The following is a 13,271-nucleotide window of genomic DNA, read 5'->3' on the forward strand; positions in this document are numbered from 1 at the left end:
CTGATGATAATCACTGTGATGGATGGAGTGGCAGGACGATTCATGGACGAATGATAAAAGCGGTAATGCTATGCAGGCTTAATGTGTTATCAGGGCTATAATTTAAGATTGTTAAAGCCTCTAACCCTGGGTGCTGATGTTACATCCCTGCCTTGAACAGTAACTGGAAAACCACAGACAGCTGAGCTCAGTACTCTCTGGGTATGTTTGCCAATATGTGAGGTTGACACTGGCAGTCTCCATAATGAAAATACACTTTAAAGGAACCACTAATTAGAAAGACCTCTTATCTGTCTGTGCTGATGGTCTACACCCAACGTCTTGCTGCTGTTTTATTTTTTAAACCTGTTCATCTTGAAAACCCATATCGGTCCTTGCTGGTTTTCTCCAGGCAGATCTTACTGCAGCTAAGCTACTGTCATGAACAGATGAAAAAAAGGTGGTTTTGTACTTCTAAAGGGTGCTCCACAGAGAGAGAGAGAGAGAGAGATCCTACCTATGACTTTGTCCTTCTTGCCATTCCTGATGGGAGTGCAGAGCAAGCTCTTTATCTGGTTGCTGGTGTGATCTGGGTTTTCACTCTGTCAGAGGACAAGGTAGATAATTACTCAATTTGGGAAAAGGAGAGGAAAGAACAGAAAAAGAAACAGAAAAAGAAAAGAAAACATTTACTAACTGTCCAGGGGAAGCGTTGGTCCTTGGTGACGTCTGCGATGTTGAGAGGCAGCATGGTGTTTTTAACATACTGGGCGTACATGTAGTTAATCTGACTGACATCACAGTCCCTGAGGAGACACATAACCACACAAACAACTTCATAATGAACCATTCATAATGAGAAGAAACACCACGTTTGTATGTACCAATCCGTGTTGTTTAGACAGTACTAGAACACACTTTCCAATTTTAAGACAGTTAGCTTGGGGTTGTATGGACTTCGAATGCACTTATAAGTCATGTTGGACAGAATCGTCTGCCAAATATATTGTTTAAACCCAACAAAGATGTCTGAATGTGTAATTATAAAATGATACACAATGAATATAGACTATATACATTTGATGTAAAACATGGTGTCTTAGCCTGTCAGATTAAAATAATAATACTGTTTAGACACTTGAGGGCAGCACAACAAACTGTAAATATTGTAACCCTGACACATTATCACCTCATAAAATTGATATGGCTGACGTGTTGGCAACCAATTCCATACTTTAACCAACAGACACAGAGCAACATTAGCATTCATTTGGAGTGGTGTTTGTGTCCAGCTGATGAATGTGAGTTTAATATTCACTATGCTTTTAGCTCTGTTTTGGGCTCCACCAACTCCTGAGGTAAATGTATCTGACTCTTTAGCTGCTAAATGCTCCACTATGCTCACCAGCTAGCCGCTAACTTTGTCTTTCTGCTGTTTGGTGCCGGGCAGGTGGCGTACAATGGATTTATCTTTTTGGTTAAAAACAGCTGTTGTTGTTACTGAAAACAAGCTTGATGAGTGCTAAACTACACTTACACACTTGCAGGTTGTGAAATCAAAACATTTTAGTCTATAACTATCCATTTAATTTGGACATACAAAAAAACACAAAGTATTTAATAATGAGCATTTTGAGTAGAAATCCACCATTACAATATTTTTGTATTTGGAACATAAATGGATTAAGAAACTTTCTTAGTGACACCTGGAAGATTTATCTGGACTGTTTCTTCACTCAGCTTTGCCCAGCTGAGCCTTGGATCAATCCGGCAACCACTATAACCCTAAACCTGCTTCTAAAGCTCCAGGGCCGACTGCACTGAGTAATAAAACATCTGCTGGTTAATGAGAGAACTGCAGCCACAAGGCTGCACCTGAGTCCACCCCATGCCCTGGCTCAGGTCTGAGAGCTGAAGCAGTCAGTCACGTCTGTCAGCGCTTAATAAGCCTGTTTGTTATCTTTACTCGCTCCAAGTCCGACCACAGAGTCAGCTATAATACTGCAATGATAAATGATGGAAAATGGATATATAAACATAACATGAGGTTATGGCAAAAGCCAGTGGATTTTGGCTGTAGTGCTGCGGCAGGACGGTATGTGTGTGCGCGAGTGGGAGGGAATATGAGAGTGTGTTAGTGAATGACAGAAAGGACATCAAATAGAAAATGTGTGTTTCAGTGGGTGTGTGCTCAGGAGAAAAGCAGTATGTAACTAAGTACATTTACTCAAGCACTGTACTGTAATTTTGAGGTACTTGTACTTTATTTGAATATTTTTATTTTCGACTACTTAATTTTTTACACTGTGTTTTTGTTTAATGAATACTTTTGTTCTTGTGTGAGTGTTTCTGTGTGTGTGTTTTGCTTGGTTTCCAACATTCTATCCATGAACTGTTTCATTTTGGATGACTTTAAGGCTTCAGGGTAATTATAACAATGTGTTCTGTCCATACTGGCCTCAGCTCTTTCTCTCTCTCACACACGCGCTTCAGATGGACATGCTGCACAGTACGTGCGTTTGTGCTCGAGTTTAATTACCCAAACACACTAAAATCCACATTTCCTTTCCCTCTCTCTGTGATTGACTTAAATGAGGCCACAGAATAGCCACCGGCATCACTAAAAACCATGACAGCACTACACGGGCTTTCAATTCGGGCCCACAATCAAACTCCAGATCCAGAAAAAGTTGACTGCCCCATTCTGTCAACCTGAAACGCTCCGCCTGCCATTCCTGCGAGCCGGATCAACATCGGTTCAGCTTGACTGAACTTCCTGCTTTGGCGAAACAGGCGCCTTGTCATTCGGAAGCCGCAGCCCGAGGTTAATGTCACTATAAAAAGCCTCCTGCGGTTCCAGACGGTCAAAGCTAACATCCTGCAGGGGCCCCTCCCCTCCCGCGTTGGCCCCAGTTGGAGCTGCCCGGTTTTGCCATATCGCAGCCCTCCCAGTGAAACAGCACATACACACAGTGGTATCTAAAGGCAGTTATTAGATCTAAACAGCCACGAGAGCAGGCTGTAAAAAAATGAGACGTTATGAAGGACGAGACAAGATTAGACATCTGGTTTGTGTCATCCCTGACAGTGTTGGGAGCTTCACAACTGCCTATTTCCCTCTCTTTGCTTGCTCACTTACATACTGAACTTTGTTTGCACACGCAGATATAACCGATTTAATTTGGAGGATATCCACTCAATGGGTTTAAAAGCAGTTCGATCTGTTCATACCCTGGAAAAACCTCAAAACAGGAAGCTGACAGGTCTACTACCAAAAAAAGGAGGTCACAAACTCTGTTTTCTATCAGGTTTTATTGATTTTATGTCTTTTAGCTTTCTCTCTGCCTGAGAAGGTATTAGTGCAAGAATAGAATCAATAAAACCTGAGAGAAAGCATTGCTTGTGACCCTGTTCTCAGTACAATGAAGATATATCAGTATCAACTGTGAGCTTCCTGTTTTTGAAAAGAAATTCAGGTGTTATTCAGGCCTTATGGGTAGTCATATTGGTCTGTGTTTAAAGGTTATGGCTGGCATTATTTTAAAATGTATCTTATCTTATTACTGTCAAAATATCCAATAAAAGGACCAAAACCAACACTGTGCTAGTCCATTTCTCCATCCGTTCTGACTTCCCTACTCCTCTTAAAAAGTTAACCATAAATACACTACTCCAACATTACTCAAACTGGAGTAAATGGTGCATTTTTGGGGGAATATTTTCAGCTGCAGACACACATTTGTTGCACTGGAGAGGGTTAGGGTATGGACATGTTTTAATGCTCCTAGTTGAACTACATCTTCCAGAAGGGTAGCATACTGTATTTTTTAAAATCATATGACATGCTTAAGCAGTATGTGCTATAAGCAGTCTGTAGGCTAGTTGCTACAGATTAGGTGTATGGTTGAGTTACCTGATAGCATACCTATGACTAAGGGTTGAGCATGGAACTATAATGACTCAAATAATCCTTTAAATTTCCTAGAAAAACATAAATTGTCAATTTAGAACCAAGGCTGGATTACCAACCAGGCCAAGTTAGCAACTGTCCTGGGGCCCTAGACCATCAAGGGTCCCAAAAAAAGTACAATATTAGTTGATGTATAAGTAAGTGAGTTAAGTGAGTGTCCCTGTGTCAAAATGTAGTTTTAACCTGATTAAACCCATCTGCCCATCATAGCCGAGTTTGGGGTTCAGGGTTAGGGGTATACAGGTATGGTTGGTTAGGGGTTAGGGTGGGTCTTACAAGGCTAAGACCATCATTATTTCAACTGGGACTTTGCTTACAGGGTACATATTCCAAGTTTTTAATAAAATTACCACATGAGCAAACCCAGCAAATGCTGTACACAACTCACTGGGAAGAGCAACACAGGGTTCAAAGCGGCCCAGTAGCTCATTTGTGTTAGCATTTTCAGATGACTTTTCATAATTTCTTATTTTGGTTGAAGTCAGAAAAATCATGGTCCAATTAGTAGCTCTTTTTACTGAGTTTTTAATTGCATCTCATGGTTATTTCGTGATTGAACCGCTGACAACTGAACCATCTTCGTGACAACCGCGCAAACTATTTCGGCTTTTTACTTCAGCTTTTGTCAAACCAAAGTTTTATTATTTCAAATAGTATTTGAAGTTTTTTGGTCAATTTATTTATTTTAATTTCTCTCATTATAATGCTAAGTAATAAGTATCCTTATTCATACAATCACATGTCATAGACTCTCACAATCTGACGCAGATGTTGGTTTGATACTAAAACGCCTCAATTAAAGCAGCTGCGAGCTGACATTTTGTCCCAATAATCAACATGTGTGAATCTGACCATTTCTTGAGGAATTCCAAGTATTCAGCATATCCTCCAGATGTTTATTCTTGTCAGGATGGAGAAGCTACTTATTCAGTATTGGAAACCTACACAGTAGTTCTAGCTGAAGCACATACCGTACATACTTAAGGAAAACTGATCTGCTCTCATTACTATGAAATCAGGTTAAGGAATTCTTGCACATCTAGTGTATTAACAATACATTCTACTATGATTATGTAATCCATCAATGTGCAGCATATCTGTATTTCAGGTAGACCATACTGAGGCCAAAACCTAATATAAGACCAATATAGGCCCCATACAGCAAACACAATTGTGCACACATGCACACAGTCCAGTTCTGTTGCTTGGGCTGAGATTAAGATTGAATTTTAGATGCTGCGTAGCAACTGGGGAGGACAGGCCACCCTGGAGATGAGGGGGGCCGGAGGAGGAGGGAGGAAGGGGGAGGGCTTTATATCTCATTGCGTCTTAAATCATATTACGGCTTATTCACTCCTCCTGGCTGGAGCACGAGTTGATGTCAGGAAGCTCTGCAGCTGTAGCCTCCTCCAAGCCTTTTCTGCTCATCCCAAACATCTACTCATCCTGCCTGTACACCCTTAAGGAGATACACTACAGGCAAAAACACTTTTTTTTTTATTTATGTACCAGACATTTTTTTGTCTTTCATGTCTTCTTTCAGAGTAGTGGAAATGAAAGCCCCATAATTGACATTTAGGTGTTTATTTTATCACACTTTGTCTATATGTGCCTGTAGGTTTCACTAAAAGTTAGCATCAAATAATTAAACATAACATTTCAGAAAACTTGTATTACCAGAAAGAACTGTCTTAATGTAAGTAATCCACTGGGGATATCTATAGTTAAATTACTGTATTCACCTGTTGTGTCTTTTTCCATACTGAGTTTTTTTTTCCCGCACACTCTGAGCCAGAGATCTCTGCTTCAGTAGAACTTACATACACCAAAACTTACAGTTTTATTCCTAGCTATATTCTGAGAGCTTTGTTTATATATCATTCATAGCATGATTTATATCACATTTTGTCCCCAGGAACATGGCGGAAATAGTTTTTTTATGGTTGTTGACAGTATTTTCTCATTTATGGAGTGATAAAAAGGAAGAACTAAAATTCCCTCTGTCTCTAAACCTTTGACTTTAATATGTCAACAAAATACAATGAGTTATTCACTGATTTCTGTATGCAAAATAACTAGATAATGCCTCATTTGCATACGTAGCCATCAAAACGTAAGAGAACGCTCAATATAAAAAAATATTTTCTAACCCTATTCACCTGTAGTGGCAAATACAGTTTGGTGAACAAAGCCAACCCAGTGTTCATGTAAACTAATGTGCAGCCTTATCAGTGGAAAGAGTTTACATGGTCTTCATAATAAAAGCTGTGAGAAGTGGTTGAAAAGTGGACAGTGAATTGTGATTTTTTTTTCACATTCTTCACTGTTAACTTATAGTTTATTGGAAATGGGGCTTTAATTTGGAAAAACACACCAACAATGCCACAGTGTTCTCATTTGTTAATGGTTGTGATGTAAAGGTAGCTCTATGACAATGTTTCAATAATTCTTCATATAACAAGTGCTTTTGTGAGTGGTAATATACAGTACAAATAAGGTAACAGGAATTGTATTTTGTAATGTATTTTCCCTAATCCATCTCCATCCACTGTAGTACAACTCCTGCTTCAAATATGCAACTAATATAGCTGTCACATGCAATAACGGTGCATGCTGACCTAAAAACAACTGTGTCTGTGCGTGACGGATGATCGTTAGACCCTCTTGGAAAGGTCTCGGACCGCCTCCAAGATAGTAAAAGGGCCTACTTCGTCATGATAAACAGGTTGTGATTGAGGAGCTGTCAAATCAACTCTAAAGACTGTGCGTTGAGCCAAAGGAGCCTGGCTAATGAGAACAAGCGCTTTGAGTCCAAAGCGGGCGATCAAATGTCTGGGAATTTGGCAGGTGAAGAAGGCGGATTACCTCAGAAAGATCCCACGGGGCTGCAAATCAGCTCTGCAAACTTATGAGTATTGGAGCGAGCCACTCTGTCTTGTCTTTACTCTTAAAATTCAGAGTGACTGAATGGGCACAATAAGGCTTTCTCTATACTGCCAAAACATTGCCTGACAACCATTTTTCTGCTTCTCCTTCTGTGAGCGTATATAACGATAATGAATCCAAGTGCCTGTTACACAAACGTCATCCGAGGGCCTCTTAGGTGAGGAAAAGGGTAGTTTGCAAATTCAAGGAAACATTAGCGCTAATAACTGGTGGAAATAGCTGCAGTACGCCTCAAGACTAATCTGCAGGACTTTTAATTCAATAACGGTTTTCAGTTGAGGGTGATCACCTTACCTTTTGGGGGCGTCTAGGACTTCACCCAGCTCCTCATATTCCATGTGAAAGACACTGGAGAAGGAGTTCTGCAAAAAGAATAAAAGCACATTTATTTGTCTGAAATTGCAGACTGAGGGATGTAGCTTTTTGGGGGGCAATGTGTGCTTAGCATAATGACATTAGGATCAGGTGACAACACATAAATACACACTTGGTTTGGTCTGAATTCGAAGCTCAAAAAAGGTCTTCAGTGCCTTGCTGCAGGTCCACCTTGTATGTTTTCTGGCCATATCAACTTCCTCATTCCTTCCAATTAAGCCATTACAGTTAAACCCCACATCCAAATACTGTAAATTAAGCAGTGGTACCGTGCACGCTGCCTAAAACACGTCTGCAGGCATGAGAAAAAGCGACGTTGATCTATTACCCATCAAGCCTTGCCAGAAGGAGAGTTTATTTCGACATTCCTTTTGCCTTTCCCCCCCTTATAGGGACTTGTTTTCTCTCAACCTGCACTCCCAACCCCTCGCAAAGGATCCTTTTTCCATTTTTAAGAGGTGGGGACAGGATGTTAAAGATGGACGAGGCTTCTTCGTTTTGGAAAAATTAGCCCCCTTACCCTTGCACGCACATACACACACCTTCGTTCTGTGGCATGACTTCACTCTGATCTATCTAGGTGAGGGTAATAAAGCTGTTTTAAACAGAAAAAGGACCCGGCAATGTTATGACATTTATTGGGGTCTCTGGCAAGGGGGAAAGTTTATAACAGGATGACATTGGATAATGGATTTTTTTTCCTGCGTGTAGGAATATTGAAATAAATCGGGCTTGTCTTCCCATATTCTTTGGAAGGATCAGTAAAGATTTTACATGTCAAGGAAGGATGGTTCCCTGGTGATGTCTGTTTTCACAAGCAGTTATCAGCGTCAGTGGCAGGTACATCAATCTCATGCATCACCAGTCATTTTCTCAATCCATAACACGACACACCACACTGTGTGATTTATGGGTTTAATAGAGGAGCTGAGCATTGGAGAATGAAACCAAAGGAAAGAGATCGGATACTGTCCTAACCAGAAAACTGGCAGCATTAGTTGTTCAAATGCTTTCCTAGAAAGTGACCTCTTGTGTGGTCCTCCCTAGGTAGCAAAGGCAGAAGTAGCTTGACATTGTTAGACCACTGCAAAATGATTTCAGTGAGAAGTTTAGACTCATGGATGGGTCAACAAAGATTTAACACAAGAAACTCTGAATTGCATTCTGTCTCCTACTAACAGTTGCTGATTTATTTTAACCATGACTGCAGTCTTTCTCTAATTAAACAAGTAGTTTCCGCCATGCAGTGCCAACAGTGTAGCTCTAGGGATTGCAGTTTTGGTATGCTGGTGAAATTGAAATTTGGTACAGACATCAATGGTCAGTGTCTCTTTTCATGTTGCCATGCTGATGTTTAATTACACCCTTACCCTTACAGAGTGTTTTAATCATGTCAAGTTCTTTGCATATTTCTCGAAAGTTGACCAACTACTTTCAGTTACCTAAACTCGAGGCTGTAGATGAAAAAACTAAATATGAATAATCATATGGGTGGTATTGGAAAGCAATTAAAAAATGCATATTTTATTGTTTAGACAGGAGGAAAAGGGAGGGAAGACTGGGAGGGGTAGGGAGGACAGAAAATAAAGAGAAAATAGAAAACAGCAGGTAGTTTAACAACTGTACAGATTGGTACAACATGTACACACACACAATATGTTTCAGGACACATGTAGCCAATTCCAGAATTATTTCTACTGGGGAGAGTTAAACAACTCAGGAGAACAAAACGCTCCCAGTGGCGAGCCAGATGTCAAACCCTATCACATAACAGTCACACACCCAAACCCAAAACACACACATTCATGCACACACACCATACAAATGCCAGCATGCTCAGACACATGCAAACAGATACGAACAAAACACACACATGCATACAAGCATAACACATAGAAGTTATTTCATATACACACACTTACACATATACATACAATATGAACACAAGCATACACACATCACTGTTTCTAAACAGATGCCACACACTGCCGTAAAGTGAAGAGAGCCAACGCAGGCCAACGTCTTGAAAACTCCCGTGTTATTGTCGGTACAGTGGAGTTTTAAAGACCAGTCATTTACTAGACTTCCTACAGGAAAGCTTCATTCCTTGAGAAGAGGTTATGTTAAAATCCACAGACCTGTGGGTCCTGCTTGAGAAACTACAGACGTGTAACGCTGACACCTGTATACAGAGGGCCGTCTGGCAGATAAGGCCAGTAAAAGTTCCTAATCTCAGAGTAAATGTTTAGTAAGGAAAGAGACAGAAGAGAGAAAAAAGGGGAGGGGTATGAAAGAAAAGGAGACAGCTGGTCTGGCAACCCTGAGGTCATGAGAGGGACAAACACACACACACACATATACATGTTATAATAAAGTGGCTTATAACAGAGCATATAGAGCTCAGTACATGAAATAAAACATCATGATTCATCATATTAAAGAGCTGGTCCACCCAAATTATCCAAGGTCTTCTGAATGTCAATTAGTTGACATAGTTAGTGGCTATGTGAGGCTGTACTAGCTAACTGCTAGCGTCAGAATATTACTGTGAATAATGTTCACAATTACCGTAATTTAATTGTCATGTGATTTTGTAGCTCACTTTTGAAATGTCACAAAAAAGAAAATGCAAATTAGGCGCCCCATTAATGGCATCAAAAACCACCTCAAGCACGTGTAAAAGTTAATTCAAACTTTTCTGATGGGATACTTAAAAATGCGCAATAATACCTTGATTCAATTCAATTCAATTCAATTTTATTTGTATAGCACAATTCATAACAGAAGTTATCTCAGGACACTTTTCAAATAGAGCAGGTCTAGACCGAACTTGATGGAAACATGGCTAATGAAAATGAGACCATGTTAATGTTCCCCATCTTAGTTTAGCATGTTAGCATGCTAACATTTACTAATTTTATGATGGGGATGTCGTTAGCTTAGATATTTCTATGGGACAAATAGGATTTTTTTGCCTGATGACTGAGCTAGATGAAAGATCTGTGGATCACCAAGGTTATCAAAATCAGTCCTCAGGGGAACAAGAATGCTGGTACCAAATTTCATGGCAATCTATCTAATATTTGACGAGACAATTCCTTAAAATCCTCAAATGTCAACCTCATGGCGTTGCTAAAGAAATGGTCAGGGGATCACAAAATTCTGTAGGGTTCATCCTCTCATCCATCATGAATGTTTAGTGTTGCATATTACAAAGCAAATTAATCAAATTACCCCAAAAATACTGACAAACAGGCTACCTGGGGCCTTTGGAGCCCCTGAGATTCTGGTTGCCTGATTGGTAATCCAATTTTGGCAGCTTTGGTCAGCCGTTTTAAGAGGGACTATTTCTTCAGTAGAAAGTAGTTCCAATGGAAAATCCTCGTAGTGATGTCTGAGGATTAATCAGATGAACTGGGACCTTGTTCCTTGTGTCCTTCATTTAATGTCAAAACACATCACCTTTGTTTTGGGGTGGAGGTAAAAATCTCGGAGACAGATATCTCAAAACTTGGACACATAAAACCAAAACTATATGCAGGTATATACAGTATACCACTAGAGGCAGGATTTTCTCAGTCCTTTAATCTTCCTTGACTGTCTTTTGAATACATCTGTTATTTAGAGCTGTTCTGGAACTTTTATGAAAGCTTCTTTCATAGCAAGGACAAACAAGAGCCTTCATTTCAATGGGTCTAACCTGGTTATAATAAATACCAGGCAATGTAAAACGCCGATGTTTTGTAACCTAATACAAACCACTTCAACAGCATTGCGTTCCCTATCCAGTTAACCCAGACCTAAACACAAATACTGAATGGTGAATTGGCTGTGTGGTTGAAACCAATATTTAGAATAACTTGACATTCAGTACAGTCAGCCATCAGCCCAGTGGAATGAACTCTAAAACTGAAATCTTGTTGTTGGGATTGGTGGTGAGCTTGGAAATGACTTGGTGCAGTGATGTGTGCCAAGTGCAGTGATGTAGGTAAGTGCAGATAAACTTTGCAATGAATCCTGTTTATTGGAAAATATTACTAACGCCACAGAAATAAGACATCCCCCTATGTTTGAATCTTCACTGGAAAAAAGATTGATGAGTTAAACAAGAGGATTTCACACCTGAATGTTAAAATCCAACTCCCACACATCAGCTGCTAAACAGGCAATAATGTGCATTGAAGTTGACATTTTGTGGCATCAGTACTTAAAATAACATACCATTCTCTAAAGGTATTTACAATAACATGGCAGTCAGAACGCCAGACCTGTCAGATGCATCATTTTTTTGTTGAAAGGCTCATGGTTGCAAGTAATAAATGTGTTGAATGTGTCAAACTATCGTTAAGAATGGCTTGTTGTTATATTCAGGCAAATGCTGTGTGTGCGTGTGTGTGTGTGTGTGTGTGTGTGCAGGACTTTCTCAGGCAGACATACACACATCAGGCCTAAAGTAAGCACTCAGAGAAACAAAGGTTCTTCAGAGGTCCTTTGTTTAGAGAAGTGGTTGTTTGTACATCCAGTATGACTTCATTATGATATAATTGGTCATCCTCATATTTTAATTTTTTTTTTTTTATAAGAGCATATCAGAATTAGAACACATTGTAGTCCCTGAAAAGTGTCGTTACTGCTTACCATCAGTGTTCTGTGTCAATTACAATTTCAGTTTGGGGATTGGATGTCCTTAAAAGTGAAACAATAAGAGGTTTTAAGATGTTTTGTATATAGCTCTCTATTTGTCTATCGCTGTTTTGACATTGTGTGGAGTTTTTGATGTGTTGTTTCCTCTGCTGAATATGGTCTCTTATGTGACTTTACCTACCTACCCAAATCATGTGACACTAATCATTTGACTAGTTGCCCTTATGAAGGCCTGCATGGCTGATGAGTAGGCATGGTTTTGGCATGGTAACTGTTACTATAAGTAAATAGCCTTGAGGTTTTTAAAATTACTACCCTCTTGAGTGCCTCAGATTTCTTTAACAATTCCCTTTATAGTGTGTCTCTAAGAGTCCACCCTAGAAGTTAGCCCAGTTCAAGCTAGGAGAGTTTCTAAAGGCTTAACAGTATCTCAGGACTAGAGTGAAAGTTGGTTGTGTCTAATGAAGTCTTTTTCCAAAAAAGGTGTTGAAAAATCAAGGTTATCTTATATTCAGGCAAACTGAACTAAACTTAAGGTCTGTTTAGCATACATAACTGTCTACAAAAATGATACTCAAGTTGTAATAAACCTTGATCTCACTGAAAAGCTGAACATCATTTACAAACCTCTATAGATTTTCATTGATGACTTTCACATTTCGGTTGGTTACAAATAAATTCTACTACTACTCTTTAGATAATATACTTATGTGAGAAAAACATTCTGGCCAGGAAGTCCATTAGACTTCACCATTACCATGTTAAGTATAATATGTTTTGACCATCCCATTAAATCCGCAAATAATAGCCATCTGTAAAATGTTTACATAATCCCACTCCTAATGCTTTCAGTGACATGATGAAACCTCTGTCTGGATTTTTCCTCAGTTAACCAACAGACAGTTTTTCTGTTTAGGAGGTCAAAAAAAATTTCTGACTCACACATCTCCAAACTGATCACAACCGACACCAATTGAAATGGATTAAATAACTGGGGCAGTTCTCTGAAAAGCAACTAGTCATGCAGCCATTGGTGGGTCTAGGACTACCAATGACTGCATGACCAAGAAAGGTCTGAGAGAATAAATACTTCCTTTTAGCAAAAAAAAAAAGTCTGCCTATGGTAAGTAACCCAAAGAGGCTAAACCCTGAGAGTTTCTTTCAATGTTCTTTTATTGCCAATGCCCTAACCAAGGAGGCCTTGTGGAACCCTGCATTTTCTGGGTGGACAGTCTCTTTGCGAGTATATTAGCTGTGTCATTTTCTCCTCACGAAAATGACCCTGAATCACCACCTTCCTTCCAAAGCACTGCTGTTTGTGGTCCAAAACTGTGGCAGAGCTCTTAACTTGCTGTCG

The 13,271-nt window shown here is 39.6% G+C and overlaps 1 protein-coding gene across 1 annotated transcript in view; it reads right to left on the bottom strand.

Moving 5' to 3' along the window:
- Positions 1-13,271, bottom strand: part of pde5ab (phosphodiesterase 5A, cGMP-specific, b) — a gene marked incomplete in the record, with an annotated part of 64,710 nt that overhangs the window by 29,666 nt on the left and 21,773 nt on the right. The window contains 3 exon segments of the mRNA XM_035675737.1: positions 497-581; positions 677-785; positions 7,190-7,257. Coding sequence (XP_035531630.1) covers positions 497-581; positions 677-785; positions 7,190-7,257 — 262 coding nt within the window.

Source organism: Morone saxatilis, unplaced genomic scaffold (assembly GCF_004916995.1).
Source record: "Morone saxatilis isolate NCDOM2014 unplaced genomic scaffold, NCSU_SB_2.0 Contig4, whole genome shotgun sequence".
NCBI classification, from domain to species: domain Eukaryota; kingdom Metazoa; phylum Chordata; class Actinopteri; family Moronidae; genus Morone; species Morone saxatilis.